Here is a 16,767-nt window from a genome sequence, read left to right as displayed (position 1 = left end):
AAGCAAATCAGTGTAGTGATCTATAATTCAGCTAAAAATGTGATTTTTTTCTATTTTATAAATTTGATTATTTCTGTTACTGAAGTATCACAATTTTTTTTTATTCTAAAAGAAACTATCAATTATTTTTTCATGGGCTTTGACAGGTGATACAGATGATACTTGGAAGGGTTTCTGACTGAAAGATCAGTGAAAATAAATTAATAAATCAGCTACCTTTTAATACAACATTTAACTCCCACATGTATTTTAGCATAACTTTTGCTTAGTTAATAAAGGCAAAACATACTTCTTAGTACTTTTTTGAGAAAGAAAATTTCCATGACTGCTGACTTTATTGACTAAAACTAACTTATTCTAAGCTTAGGTATAGTAAACAGCCATAATTTTGAAACAGGATGTTTAGGCTCAACATAATCTCATAAATTATAATGTATGACAATTGGTAATTGATTATATCAATATCCGTGAAAATATACAGATTTCTACTTACCCAACGGACAGGAAAGGTTCCTTTGATTCAAGTCTGTCAAGTAAATAACAAGTTTTAAATATATATTTTTTGTACTTCAGAAAAATTATACAATAAATCTAAAACAGCCACTCTCAGTATCAAGTTTATTTGATGACATAATTTAGCAGCAATAGAAGGGCTTGATCCATTATACTAGGAGTTTAACTCAGAAAAAATCCCATTAACCTAACTGAATTTTGGCTTAGAAAATAAATATTTACAAAGTAGCACATTTAGGCCCTTTAAATTTCACAGATTCCAACGACTTGTGTAGATATTTACATGGAATGGCTAAAGTGAACAAGAAATACTTTGTCCTTTTTATTGCGTTTTTCATGTAAAATGTTAGTTTGGGGTTTTTTAACTTTAAACACCTTTTTTTTTTCTTTTATTCTTTTGCTTACCAGCATCCTATGCTCATATGACATGGTCACTTCATGATTATGAGAACTTCTGGCACATTGGCCTGAATCAGCACTGTGTGGAGCTGGATGTCACTGGTTTGGTAGATCCAAAGTCATGCCCAGTTCTAAACCAGTTGATAAAAGTGTTCCCCACCTCCCTGCTGTTGCTGTTGTTGCTGTGAGGAGATGCACCACCTGCACACTGGCAGGAGCTTCTTCTATTACTGCTTTCCACCCAACCAAGATAGATGGAAGAGTCGTCATCTATGTTATCAGACAGTATTTCTGCTGTAGTACCTACAACTGGCTGCCCTTAATTTTTTATTGTGTTCTCGCTGCGCCAAATTTACTAATATCAGCTGCTTTATGGGAATATTAGTATGTGATTTTAGGATCCTTCATAAACATATTTAAAGCATATTTAAAGTTCAGTAATTTTGAGTGGTTACATGACATGCAAAAGTGTTCTGTTGTGATAATTTCCACTGAGAGTACTGTGTAAGGAGGAAGAGCAAATAACCCCCCTCAGGTCATTAATGGCTCTTTGTAGCCTTTAAGAAAACTATAGCATATCTAGAACAGAATATTTAATTTATGAATCTGAAACAAATTCAAATGCACAACAAAATATCTGAAATAGAATTGTAAATAGGACTAATTGTAAGGAAAGGTACTATAAGTAATAAATGTTTTAAGAAAGAAAACTTTCCTGAAACTATGTAGAAAAACCAAGTTCATTGGCAATTATTATTCAGCAAAGGTCTTGTCCAAAAAACTCACAAACCAATACACATGCTTAGTTATTGCCATTATCTAAAAGCCAAAATATATTGAAAACACAGTAACTTCTCTGTCATCCTAATGACTATAGTTCACCTTTCTTTTTCTTTCTGGGGTTGAGATCCACATGGAACTAGTAGAATATAAGAGGGAAACACTTGATGGCTCTGCATATACCTAGAAGTACAGTAGAAACCCGAAGCTGCATATCCTCGTGGTCACAGGGATGCTTATCCAGGGCAGTCCCAAGAAAATGTTGAGCTTGGCATTCTCTGTGTTTAGGCAGTGCTGCCAGAGAGCAATAAAGTGACAGGGCCCTTCAAGTGAGGATTTCATCCTTCTGCTGCAGGCTCTGTGCACAAGTGTTATTGTTTTGTTTTCTGGTTTTGTGCTTAATGAAATGAACCAGAGATGGGAAGCACTCAGTGTTCGGCTGGAGATATTAACTATGAGCAAAATGAGCAAAGAATGAAAGCCTCAGAACATACTTACATACTTCATAATACAAAAATTTTATAATGAAGAGAAGAGAAACCTGGCACTATCCTGATGGAGGACATTCTGGAGGATTTTACTGGCAAACAAAAAGTCTGTGATAGAATGCCCTGTGGACAAAATACTGCAATTAAAAATCTATTTGAAATCCATTTTCAAGATGGAATTCAATTTGATTTAATGAGTGCTGCCCTAAGTTTGACCTCTCTCTAGTATATTTGACTAAATGGTTTTAGATAATTTGCTGCATTACTTTTAATTAGTTCAAGTGTTCCTCATAGTAAAGAAATACAATTATCTGTTGGCCTTTTATTTGGTAATGCAGTATATGGCAAATTAATATCAAGGTTTTAAAACTGCAACACATTATAAAATAACATCCCATATCATCTTTACTGGTGACATTTATCAATACATATAATAGGTCTTTTACAGATTCACAGAATATGCTGAATTATTAGAAGGGACCCACAAGGATCTTCAAGTCCAACCCTTAGCCCTGCACAGGACCATTCCCATGAGTCACAGCACGAGCCTGAGAGTATCAACCTAATGTGCACTGAATTCTCGGGAGTTCTGAGGAATTCTTGCATAATTAAATATGATATTGCATAAATAGTAATCCTGGTAAGTTTTGAGAATGGATCTCATACACCTCCAGGAAAAATCTTAAAACAGAAACTGTCTTTTTTGCAAAAATGTATTGAGTGTGCAAGAAATACTAGGTTTGACCGTAAACAAAGGGAATCATGTTTTAATTTTACAGGAATGGGAGTGAAGCAGAAGAGATGGAGATTTTTTCTTTCTTTCCTGGAATAGTTTTCCCATCAGAAAATTTCAGTTTGTCAGTATGTCAAGGCAATATATCAGTTTGGATAGGAGGGAGGAAGGCTAAACGGTAGCATGACTGGGACATGGCAGAGCGAGTTTGTGTTTCCCTTTGATTCTGAGATAAGATTTTCTGAAAGGTCTGACTTTCTTATCTACATATAATAGATAAGTTTTGCAGGAGGAAAAGAATGTTTACACTATGTGAATTCCTCAATTAAAATCAATCACTGTAAACTGAACAGGCATAGGCAATCAATTTATACCCATTGATATGTTACAGTACTGTCACACTCTGTGACAGTTTAAAATAAGGACTCTAGAAATTTCCCATTTACTATTATAGCCCTTGCAACCTATCTTGGAGAGATACTTTACAAGATCTGATTAACCCGATTGTGCATTTTGTTATTTTCTTTGCTGCTAAGTTTGCTTATATTAATGCCAATTATCAAAAATCCCATCTTTGACTGAACATCCAGATATAGACAAATTTTTCAAGGTTTGCAAACAAACATACAAGGAAACGTGCCTAGACTAAGGGCATGTGAATTCCTCTTTGACTTGTAAACAAATCATTTAGGGACAAGAAGGTCCAAAAGTAAAATCTGTAGTCTTTGAATTATTGTCCTGTTAAGATTACAGGTAAGATGTTTCTTCATATCTGAGGCCTGACACAGTATACATAAGTCCATATAATTTATTGTTCAAGAATCCTCACCTCTCCTTCCCAAAACTATTTACAGGACAAAGTGGAAAACATTTTTAACAATGTCAGTGCTGTACACAAGCAAATAGATTTTAGCCAAGCATTCTCCAAGGTAATTCATTATGCATCAATATATTCCTATTGATTCATGATCATTCATGACTTTCATGATCCCCTTGTGTTGGTCACATAATTTCATCTCTAAGGACTTAGGAAGAAAAACATGTGGAATTTAGGGCATTTGTTAGGATTCTTATTCTAACTTGTTGATATAACAAAACTGTCTGCCCTGAATCAGGGAAAGTAATGGCCAGGATCCAAATTTTTTTTTTGGTGATTCACCATTTTGAGTAAAAATCGTCATATCAGAATTCCCAAGGAAGATTACCCAAGTTGTTGTTGACATCACACATTTTCTGTTTGACTATAAAACAAATGAATAGTGAGAGTAGTTTTCAAGGGGATTGGAAGCATTTTCATTTAAGACATATAGGAAAGTCAGGCCACCTAAAAAATATTTTGGACTTCAGTAAAGTGTAAATATGTATTTTGACTGACTTATGTGGCAGACTTATTTACCTGACAGTTATGTCTGTCTTTTTGTGCTGTATAGCTTTAGGAATCAAAGCTTTAGCAGGAACCACATATTTAGCAGAAATATGTGTAGTCAAAGAATACTCAGACTTATGGCTCACCCTGTTTACCAAGGAATGAAATTTTTAAATTACAAGAACAACTCAAGGGACCTTTTGAAGGAATATGAAGCGGTTTGCAATTCAGAGTAATCAAACAAGGTTGCATTTTGAGTTCATGGTTTGAAGTGATCAGAAAACATCTTTCTTCAGAAACTTTTAAGTAGCATTACTCACATATCATCATGTAATTTCTTTCTTTTTAAAGCATGTGCATTATAACTTTTGCTAACTCCAAATATTTTATACAATGCAAGCAAGCCTAATAAAATCATGCCTTTAATTTACAGAAGAAATATTATTTCATGTAACTTCTACTATCTATTTATTCTGAAATAACAATTGCTAGTGTACACTAGGTTGTCCTTCCTTCCTGGTTTCTGTGACTTAAATAGTTTCAATTCAAGATAATTTTTCTGGACACTGTCAGTAACCATTGTTTGATAGAATTAAAAAATAAGCCCATTTTGTCTTCTGAAGCGTCCATAAATATCTTTATAAATGTTGGCAAGTTTTATTAAAAAACACCATCATATTCTGGAATAAATAAATGGTAAACCAACTGTATAGAAGATCTAATTTGTTAGAAGTGTCTCAGAAGTAGAAGGAATGGAAGAATAATTTACAGGTTTATGTTAACTTTTACAATTGTTCCTAATAAATTTAATAAGTTCCACTCCCAGCTGGTGGTTTACGTTGATGACTGACTACAAAAACAACAAATTGTTTTCATGACTATCATGTAATATAAAATCCTGTATATATTTTTTGCAGTTCCTTGGAAGCTAAGTACTTCTCTTATTTATTGAAACATAAAAATTCTAGCACAAAATAAAATGCATCACTCAAACCATGGATGGAAACAAAGTATCAAAAACTCAAAATGTCAGTTCTCAGTGCAAACTTATTCCTTTGACATAACTGACTTAGTAGAGAAAAGATGAGGCAGATAATAGGTAAGAATTAATATGATTTTTAAAGATTTTTATATTGCCTTATATTGGAGTCTCATAATCAAACTGGGAAAATATGATATAACCCCAACTTGGCCATGCACAAAGAATTTCACCAATGGGAAAGAGGGACACGTTAAGTAATATGAACACTCAGCACTATATTTAGTTTTGGTTTGCAGAAATGATTTCAACAACAACAACAAAAAAAGAGACTGTGTGTAAAATAGTTCACAAAAAGTTATTCTTAACCAGATCAGTGAACAGAGCTAAAATCTGAAATTTGTTTGATAAACTGGAAAATTAGTCTGAAGTCAGTGTAATGAAATTTAAAAGAGAAAAGCAGAGTGAGAATTTGAGAACAAGAACTATTTTATACATCTATGGAATGAAGGATAACTGGCTGGGTATTGCAAAGAAAAGTTTTAAGAGAGGAAGAACTGAGTAACAGGATGCTAGTTATGGGGACATATTAAAACATGTTCCTTAAATCAGTACATACTTCAGCTCTTCTACTTTTAGATCATAGTTAATCAAAGTTCACAACTGGAATATTTAAGTTCACTAAAACTAAATGTTACTGATTACTGAAGAATTTATTCAGTAAGGAAGTTACTACACTAGTAAACACTCTGGGGATAAACAGTGGTTTACTCAAAAAAGATTATCCCTTTGGCTATTAGACTCTCTATATGCAGATCTATACATAATCCTTAATAGATGTATAATATATATTTATTCCCTTATGAAAGTATCACAACACATTAAGCATTTTGACTGACAAAAAATTACACATTTTTTTCTCATATTCTATGATTTCTTTCAAGGTTAATTATTTAACATTGAGAATAACTTAGAACACTTCTTGAAGCATCAGGTTTTCCCCAGATCCATGAGGAAAAAGTTGAAGAACTTAACTTTCCAAGATATCTGTAAGTTATGTGGATGTTACAAAACCTAATTTCTGGTGATAGAGAAAACTGAAATTATGGTTGATCCCCATGAGATAGCATGGTTTGAGCATTTTCTGTCTAGGAATGCTTCTGCTTACCCTTGGGTTTGGTTTGCACTTATGCACTTACTCTGCATTTAATATGCTGAAAAATGGAGCTGCCTTTACTCTTTTAAGTGTTTTAAAGTGAAAAGAATAGGAATATTTGGCTCAGCATACATATATCACATGATTTTTAAGCGTTTCAAATGTCCGGACAACAAAAACATATGTGCAAATACCAAGTTATTTAATTTAATTTAATTTAATTTAATTTAATTTAACTTTATTTTTTAAAAAACTTGTGAAAAGCAATGACTACTGATGCAATGCATTTTATTTAGCCAGTTCCACTTAGCACCTAAACCCATGATTTGGTAGTGTCACAGCACTCTGTGCAGGAAAAGGTTCTGAGGAAACACTTAGCACAGGATGCTGTCGGCAATACCTGATGTCAAGCTGCCTAACCTAGCATGCTGGAACTGTGCTCTGAAAACCTGATGCAATACTATGGGGGTTTTCAAAGTCAGCCCTAGGTAAAACAAGGTTTGTCCCTTTTAATTTCTTCTGCCTTATTCTACAATATGCTTTTTTTACAAATGTGCATAGCATATAACCAAATTTAACTAATTTCCTAGCAAAATCTATATCTTACATAATTTGTAAACATGAACATCTTGACATAATCACAAGTTTCAGAGGCTTCTAGGATTTATTAGCCTATGTGTTGTCAGGAGAGAGAATCTTTTAGCCATTAGTTAGCAAAATGCAACTAATAATCTGTTCAGAATTATCTCTAAAGTTTGACAGTTGAAAAATTGAATAAAAGGTAGCTTTCACTGCTTTAGAGACTGCCTCTTCCCTATACTGATTTTCATAACAGCAAGAGGCTAGGATGAGACATAAATCAACATATGCAAAAGTTAGTTTGATATACCAGTACAAATGTCCTTTGTCATATTGGATACTGAAAGCACTGCCGTTATAACACATGGGATGGAAGGGTTTCTGGACTGTGGTAGGAAAGGGTGGCATGGAGAAGAATAGTAAAGGAAGTCGTTTCCAGTAATACTCATTAATGGGTGGCCTAAATTTTAGGCAGCAAGAAGAGAGAAAAACATAAAAATTCTGTGTCATTTAAAGGCTGCATAATAATATATTATTTCAGAGAGATAGAACTAAAAAATAGTAACACATCCATCTAATAAAGCTTCAGTAGCTCATTATACTTTCTACCTGACTTTAATGTATTTTTCTTTATGAATCCAATAATTGCAAAGATAATATAAACAGTGGCATGGATTCTAATAGCTGACATAAATCCTGGTAGTATGTCTGAGGAAAACTAAGTTGTGACTTGGAGAGATTCATTCATACTCTACATATGAACACCTTCTTAGACAGTTATGGATTGCAGTTTCTTCCCACGCCACCCAAGAGAAGTCTCATGTTGCCACAGTGATAAGCTAAACTGTATTTAACCCATACACCACATGTATGTGATGTTTCCAGCCATGAAGAAATTCATGCTCAGATTCAAAACGAGATTCTTATGAGAATCAAGAATAGGAATTCATTTTCCTTCAGGAAAGAACACTTAACTCTGATCCCCTTCCCAAACTGAAAACATGCTCAATTTGGTACCTTTTTTCAAGCAAGTAAAGGAAACAAACCCTGGAGAATGAAAGTAACAAAAAATAGTGTAGCACTTAGTGTGCTTTAGAGTTCTTTTCCTCACAGCTTTAATCATTCTTTGCATGAAGCTGATATCACCTGACCCTCTTCTGCTCTAAATCAGAGTAAGAACATTCAGGTCAATATGTACTGATCTAAAAACATTTAGAATGAGTTCATCAGGGTGGGCTGAACAAAACAGTGTTGACTGATCTAATGCACACAATCAATACTACTTCACTGCGTGGCTATTTGCAGTCACAAATAGATGAAGGTTAATGCAGGCGTTGCCTTTGAGGATCCCAAGGGTAGAGGCTTAATATCCTCTTTCCCTCAATGACACTACACTTAAAAGCAGTTACAGGAGGGGCAATGTAAGATTCATGTTTGTCATGCTGTTTCCTAGAATAATCTCATTCATGCAAGACTGAAAAATGCCATACACATTTTTATGCCAGTAGATATTAGAAATTTCTCATTTCTTAGGACTCATAATAAATTACATATGTTTATGTGATTTGTTACTTTTCAGTAAAATAGCCAATGCTTTTGCAAGAAGTTTTTGGAATACCAACAACATAATCTACCAAAAAGGCATGCAATTTGTAACCTATTCTTTGAAAAATAAAATTACATTTGACATTATGCATCAACAGCACTATCTAAGTATCAGTCCTGGCAGGCTGGATAACATATTTTCAGATAGTATGCTCCAAGACTAACAGGATTCACGAAGAAATAAACTTGCAGAGTAATTTAATTGCTAATAATTCACTGCATATCAATATATTGCTATTATCCCTCTGTGTTACACACAGCTTTCTATGCTATTTGTAATATTACTTAATAATCCATTTTCTTTTAAATTAAGTATACTTTAAATTACTTCTTCTGCTATTATTCATGAGAGTTTAAAACATACAACAAGTTACAGTCTTTCATTTATCCAGCCTTACTTATTTATTCACAGACTACTAAATCTATAACCCAGCATCATATTTCTATTGCTCTTTGTAAGCCACCTAAACAGTGCCCTTGCAGTACTGAATAAATGCCTTCTACATAATTGGAGGTGTTACATTATGTGAGAAGCAATGCCTAATTGCAAATACACTAAGTGGTTCTCTGAAGCACAGCTTTCTCCTGCATCTCTGATTACTGCAACCATTAAGGGTTTACTAAATTCCCAAAAATGAAGAATTCCACTGTTTTTTTGTGATGTCAGGACAGGCTCTTCTCTATCCTGTGTCATAAACCCTGTGTCCTTATTTTTAAGACTTAATTAGACAGTTTCCAAAGAGCAGTGCCTGCAAATCTGGATACTATTTCCATGATGCCTGTTTCACTAAAACTCAAATGTAGAAAATATACCATGATGTCTGTTTCTGAAGGTTGTTTATATGTTGAAGGTACTATCCTTTCTCTTTTTAGCCCAACTGAAATACGGCAGAATACCTACAGAAGACATCATCTTCATACAAATGACAACATCCTGCATCCCAATTCTGTTTTTTAAATAAAATTTTTAAATAAATTTCTTAAATTAAATTCTTAAATAAAATTCTGTTTCTTAAATAAAATAAGAAGCCATACAGTAAAAAAGGGTAGAAATTTCACATGTAATAAGTGATAGGAACAGGGCTTAGGCTGTCAAGATTTAAAGTGAATGCATGACTAAAAGTACAATTTCTGTTTGCCTGCAGGGAAACCCATCAATTCTCTGTATCTATTAGGAATTTACTTTTTGATTTATATGCCAAAGTTTTTTTCATTCGTATTAGTAGCATAAATTCTTGTATAAGAAAGGAATCATAGTAATTTCAGTGTGATCAGAAGGTTGTGAATATGTTTTCTGTTCCCCTGTGGTACAAACAGTGATTAAAAACCATGAAAAAAATAAGATAGTTTTACAGCCAGCTACTTCAGCTATAGTATATTGCCTCAGGTTTCATAGCAGATGAAAAAAGTAAGAAAGAAAATTAAACACCAGGAAAAAAAAAAGAAGCAATTATAAGAGAACAGACTATTCTGCAAATTTGCTAATCTCTGATCTTGAGCGTGATTATGGAGTCTTGGATTTTGTGGAAGAAAACAAAACATCAGTCATATGATACTATATATCACCTTCTGCAAGAGGAAAAGTACTGAGCTAGGAAAAAGGATGCAGCTCTTGTGCAGATGTGTGTAAGCTGGTATCACCGGCTTCCTTTTAACAAACTAAAAAAAAGCCCTGAGTAAAGGCTATGTGAGTCTAAGGAGTAGCTTGTGGGGAGTTCGTAACAAAGGCATGGGTCCAAGTCAAGACCATAGTTTAAAAACTCTCGTGAAGGTGAATAAAAACAAACAAACATAAGAAAAATGTAAGGTTTAGCATAAAGTGACAATCTGACAAGGAAAACCTGCCCTAGTCACTAGAGATACCTTCTAAAAGGGAACTAGCAGTATTTTTAAAATAATGAAGGGCAAGATTTAAAAAAAATGCTACACATTCATGGTCTGGATCATATGAGAGGTTCTGCCAGCCCCTCTAAGTAAATGGATTTTTTCAACATCTGTGTGACCAAATTGATTGCAATTACATCAACATAATTCAGAAATGCAGACCTGCATGTGCTGCCTTCCTTCATGAGATATTTTTTTCTTATTCCTGAGATATTATTTATTTGACATGGGGCTTTTTCCTTAAAAGAAAATAAGTAAGCAAACAAAAAATAAAGTGATTCAGAGCAAACTGAATCACTGGATCTGCTGTAGCTTTGTATTTGTACCATTTAAGATTTTTAATATAATTGAGAATGCTACTTAAGTTCTCAACACAGAAAAATTTTCACTGTTTGTTGGGAAGTTTAAGTGAGAATTTCAGACTAAATTATTATTATTATGTACAGTAATGACTGCTTCAAATGTGGTAACTAGGAACATTTTTTGATGAAATTAATGTAAATGATATCCTACCAGAGTTAAAATTATCTCCATTTAAACATGCCTGGGAGTGTGGGTTTTTTTTTATGGAAGCTAAATCTTTTGTCAGGGGAAGAGGTGCAGAGCAACACTCAGATTCATTTCATTGCACTGAAATGAAATAGCTTTTTTTCATGGAAAAAATGTAATCAAAAGCATGAGGAAGATAAATTTCTGTAAAAAAAGGAAACACTTTGATTAAAAAGAAATATCACACTATGTGTGATCTCAATATGACATAGCAATTGAAAGATTATGTTCCATAGGCATAAATAATTTTTTTCATTCAGTATGTAGAATAAAGTAGGAGTTATAATCACAATTCAATGCAAAAGTAAAACATCAGAAAATACTTTATCAGATTTATTTTCTCTTTTCTGGACTGTGTCTTTCGGTTTTTGTAGGTTGGTGATAGTAACGGACACACAAATTCATTAAGAAAATGAAAGAATAAAGAAAAATGTTGTTGGAAACCTAGGACAATATTCAACCAAGAAAGATCCTTATGCCTGCAGTTATTTTTGTTATATGCCAGTAGGTTTAAGCATATTCATAAAAGACTCTCAATGGCACACTACCACAGCAATTATGCAAAATACTGGAGTATTCAAATAGAATAGTAATGTTCGTTTGGGATAGAACTTGTTGAGATTATGTTAATGCTTTCAGTGGGAAGACTGATCTCAAGAAGACTCCTAAAACAGAAGACACAATCAAGTTGACCATCACTGTCCTTTTCATCCTTTCTTCTGAAATGAAGGATGCCCAGGAGTGCTCAGAAAAACAATTCAAAATAAAGGATGACTCTGTAGACTAAGAGGCAAACCAAACCATACCAAACTTTATAAACAATATCTTGCAATAAAGGTAAGAAGCAGAGATCAAGGAGTGAAAGACTGTAAACAATTCTTTCAGCCTCTGTGGTAAGATAAAACCACAAAACCAAAGGAAATTCAAGATATGCAACATAATTCAATCAGTTTTGTGATGGAGATTATAAAAAAAAATGTACTGAATAAACTGATAAAATATTTGTGCCAAAGAAAAATAAACTTGATATAAAAAATAATCATGCCATGTAAATAAAAGAACATCTCTTTCCAGAATACTAATATTAGACATTTAAATAAAATAATGTCTTCCAGAGGCCATGAAACATGAAATTGTAAAGTAAAAGCTGCTTAATATAGCTAATTAGTAGCATGTTAAATCGAGTGTACTAATACACATTTCAATTGAATTACATGGAGAAGTTATTGGCAATGGGAAATGACTGCACTATCTAATACTGCTCAAGGAGTGTTGAACTGTTTGCCTGAAATTTCAGAGACCAGCTTGGAAAAAACTTGTCCTCGTGGGAAGTCTTCACAGGGTCACCATATGCTATAGCTGGGCAGTGCTGTGGGAACTCAACCACCACCAGGTGTTTTCCAGCCAGCCAAGGCAACATGGTGAGAGGTGATTTCACTCAATTTTTCCTGACTTTGTTAATCGATTCGCTAAATAAATCCATCCTGCTAATTGTCTCTATCCAGGATGTGCCTCAGCAGCATGGATCCCAGGCTAGGCAGCTCTATGCCCAGCCAGCAGTAGGAATACTGGGAGGGGTGGGGCTTAAGTAACTCCTCATTGAGCCTTCAAGATGTGGCACTGGATTATGGCCAGTTCTGCTTACTGTGGCCTAAGGAAACTTGGAGTTTGGCAGGGGTGAAAATAATCCACATGGGGAGGGTTCGTTTTAGCTAAATCAGTCTTGGAAATATTTATAGGTTAACTACAACATTAAACTCTATAGAGGAAAGACAGTGACTAGATACCCTGGCAGTGCCCAGTAACTTGCCTTTTCAGTTTTCTTTCAAATCCTGGTCCCTTCTTTCCTATGTTATACAAATATCAGTTCACTCCTGTGGGTTTTTCTTTGGTAAACTAACTAGTTTTCCCAGAAAGCAGACATGTAAGTGATCTGGGACAGTTTACTCCCAGTTGTATCAGTACCACTACACTATTTTTGCTTCTCCATGTAGTCTTCAGCACCACCTCATGCAGCAGGGTCTGCAAAAGCTGTGCTCATTTTCATGCCTCTAAAAATCACACCATCCTGCTAGCCTGTAGCACAGTGCTTTTGTTATTTCAAAAGACTCAAAAATAGATGCCCCCATCATCCTTCTCAAATCCTCTCAGCCTTGCTACTGCTAGAGAAGTGCCAGAGAAGACTTTTAGCCAACTCCCCCATACGGACAGCCATACAGAAAGGACATGCCACATGTCCTGAGGGAAGGCAAGCCACAGGCAGTGTGTGCATGGAGGCTCTGCTCCACCTGTCCTGGGGCTTGGAGCAACTGGGAATGCAGCCATTAGCAACCTTCAGAATTAGGAACCATAAGAACCTTATCCTGTTTTACCAACCATAGCAAAGACCTCCAAAATGGAGCAAAAGCTTTCAGGCATGTGTTTAACACCTCATATAACATGGTGGTGGACTGAAACAAACAACAAATAGTTAAAACATTCTTTTATGAAGCAGAGAAACAGAATACCATTCCATCAGAATATTTGCACTTGAATCTACTTTGGTATGTTGGAGCATAAACACAGAGGAAAAAAAAAACAACCAGTAAATGGGCTTTCATATGCTGACACAGAGTTGCTTTAACAAAATACTGATCAAAACACCACTAAATTAAAAAGACAAACTGTGATCTTTTATTTTGCCACAATATTGCTCCCAAAGAGTGCTTTAACACATTTGTGTCAGCACCTCTAATCTTCACCTTGTGTTTCAAAGATATGAAGATTAGCCAGTAAAATTAACTTCTGCTGGAGGCTAGACCCGTATAACAAGATGCAAAACAATTTTAAGATGCAGATTTTTCAGGCATTTGATTTTCTGCAGAATTGCTGTGCTAAAAAAGAAAATTCAGGATGATTTTGTACCTTTTGGAGTTAGGTTCCCCCCTCACATACTGAACAGCAACGCAAAGTAGGAGGAATGCTGCTGGAGCTCACAGCTGTGTGAGATTTTAACTGATTCCTGAGCACTACCCTAATCACATCTTTAACTGTTCAGTGAGTACACTTAAAATTAATAATGTGTTTAGCAGCTTTCTGAAGCAAAGCTTAAATCTTTCTGTTCTCAAAATATTTTTAAGAACTAATAAAAAAATTACACAGATCATAAAACTATAAAGGTTAAAAAAAAGGAATGTAGATCCTGAACTAACGCCAAGTATCTTCATAACATTATGGGCAAAAATGGATCTAATGACTTGGACACACAAGCAAATTATGTGGATATAATACATCATAGACAACAGTTGCTCTGTAATAATGACTTATGTGTATATCCAGCTGTAAATGTGATACAGACTTCTTTTCAGAGGTGCGAAGTCCTTTGAACACTTTTGAGGTCTCAGGCACTCAAATAAAATCATGTGAGTCTGTGCAGCAGTCCTGCTTGCTTACCTTAAAACTGTTCTTAAATGTCTCTCAAGTATCATTTAAATATCTGTAACAAAGGAGACTGAACAAACGATAGGTGTTATCCTTAATACTATGCTGCACACAGTCACTGTTTTCCCATTGGATATCTACCTTAAGACAGTTTTTCTAGGCAAATTTCCTGAGCAGGCTTATGAAAACTGCCCACATTGTAAGTGTCAAAACTTGTTTGACTATATAGCAAATCTACAGTTTCCTCTTTATACACTAAATCTGCTATCTTGTCAAAGAAGGAAATTATATTGCTTCAACATAATTTGCTTCTGATTTTTTTACCAATTTATTATCCTCTAGGTGTTGATAAATTGATTGCTACTAATGTGTTCTAGCACATTTCTTGGAATCAAGGCTGGGGTCACCTGATAATTTTCTGGATTGTTTTCTTCTTAAAGATAGGTATAACACCTGCCCATACCCACTGTTTCTTTACCTTACATAACCTCTATAAGCTTCTGAAAACAGTCACAAATAGTCCACATGCAGATTCAGTTAGTCCTTTGAACACACAACAGTGAATCTCATCATAGCATTTCCAATAAATTCATTTAGTCAAACACTGGTTAGCCAATTATTTTATTGCACACCCTCTGGTTAAAATTGATTTTCTTAAATAGCTGATCAACTAGCCACTTTTGCTGATGTAAAAAAAGCCTTTTCTGTATCACTGTTACCTAATCTCCTTTCCTGCTAACTAACAGCAGTATCAAAAATCAGAGGAAGTTAGTCTAATGACAATCTTTTTGCTACCTTTTATACTGTTATGTGCTTTAGCCTTTCTGACATCTTGTTAGATGACTCTGCTCTTCTTTTCTACTTACTTCCACTCATGGGGTTTTGATTCCACATTTTGTACAATTCCTCTTCACTTTTCAGGATGTCAAAGAAACTTGATGCTGCCATATTATCCCTTTGTTCAACTTCTTCTGCTTCAGGAGAATTTTCTGCTCTACCTTAAGCACAGTTTTTCTGCACCTCTATTGTCCCTCAAATTTCTTTCCAAGATATCCTACTTATTCGGTGTCCTTTCTGAAATCCATTATCTTATTTCTACTGCTCACAGTCCTTCCTTTTAACAGTGACTATTTTGTAACAACTAAATTTTTAACCAATGTCTTTCTTAGTGCAAATCAAATCTAACATAACCATTTCCCTCTTAACTTTTTTAGTCTTGGGGGTGGACCCTGCCCAGCAGCTAAGCATCCACACAGTCACCTTCCCACTCCCCTACCATTGTCCCCTATTGGCATTAAGGAGAGAGCAAAAGTGAAAAAATCTCATGGGTTGAGATAATTGTGGTGTAATAAGGGAGGGAAGAAAGGAGGGAAAAAACCCCCAAGTTATGTAAAGGCAATTACTTTCCACCTCCCATAAGCAGTTCAGGCAGTTTCCAAGCAACAGCTGCTTTGGAAAGAAAAACCTCACCATTTTTTATTTCAGAGCATGATGTTATATGAGAGAATACCTCTTTGGCCAATTTGTGTCAGCTGTCTCAGATGTATTCCTTTACAACTTCCTGTCTACCTCAAGTCTATTAATTGCAAAGGTAGAATAGGAGAAAGAGAATATCATGAGGCTGTACAAACACTGTTCAGTAACAGCCAAAAGACTGGTGTCTTTTAGTAGCAAATCCAAAACACAGAACCATATGGGATCCTATGAAGAAAGTTAACCCCAGCCCACTCAGACACAGTACAGTGTTTTGATCTCCTCGCAGTGCTAATGGATACTGAAATAATAAAAGTTCTTTACTTACATAGAACCTAGAATCATAACATCTAAACTAAACCTTTCCTCTTTTAGTTGAAAACTGTTCCCCCTTGTCCTATCGCTATGTGTGCATGTAAAAAGTTGTTCTCCCTCTTTTTTATAAGCCCCCTCTAAGTACTGGAAGGCCATGATGAGGTGTCCCTGGAGTCTTCTCTTCTCCAGTCTGAACAACCACAGATCTCTCAGCCTGTCTTCGTAGAAGAGGTGCTACAACCCTGGGACCATCTTTGTGATCCTCCTCTGGACCTGCTTCAACAGGTCCATGACTTTCTTATTCTTAGTACTCCAGAGCAGTACTCGGGACTCCAGGTGAGGTCTTACGAGGTCAGAGTAGAGGGGGAGAATGAAGATGAGGGGGAAAGTGGAAGTATTATCTTAGGTTCTCAAAAAAGCCTCTCATAATCTTCTAGAGAAATAGCTTGCACTACATCCATGAAAAGACAAAATCTAAGATTTTTTTTCTCTTTAAAGTTCCCTCAGAACTTCCCAGAGGTCTCTCTC

At 35.0% G+C, this 16,767-nt stretch overlaps 1 protein-coding gene across 3 annotated transcripts in view; it reads right to left on the bottom strand.

The window, feature by feature from the left end:
- RALYL (RALY RNA binding protein-like) overlaps positions 1–16,767 on the bottom strand; it is a 378,245-nt gene that overhangs the window by 58,816 nt on the left and 302,662 nt on the right. For all 3 annotated transcript variants that reach the window (XM_017826492.1, XM_017826493.1, XM_017826494.1), the window contains one exon: positions 494–526. In XM_017826492.1, the coding sequence (XP_017681981.1) occupies positions 494–526 (33 nt within the window). The remainder of the gene's footprint in view (positions 1–493; positions 527–16,767) is intronic.

Source organism: Lepidothrix coronata, unplaced genomic scaffold (assembly GCF_001604755.1).
Source record: "Lepidothrix coronata isolate B3197 unplaced genomic scaffold, Lepidothrix_coronata-1.0 Scaffold127, whole genome shotgun sequence".
NCBI classification, from domain to species: Eukaryota; Metazoa; Chordata; class Aves; order Passeriformes; family Pipridae; genus Lepidothrix; species Lepidothrix coronata.
The sequence above is the reverse complement of the archived record's forward strand: the minus strand, read 5'-3'. Positions and strand labels throughout refer to the sequence as shown.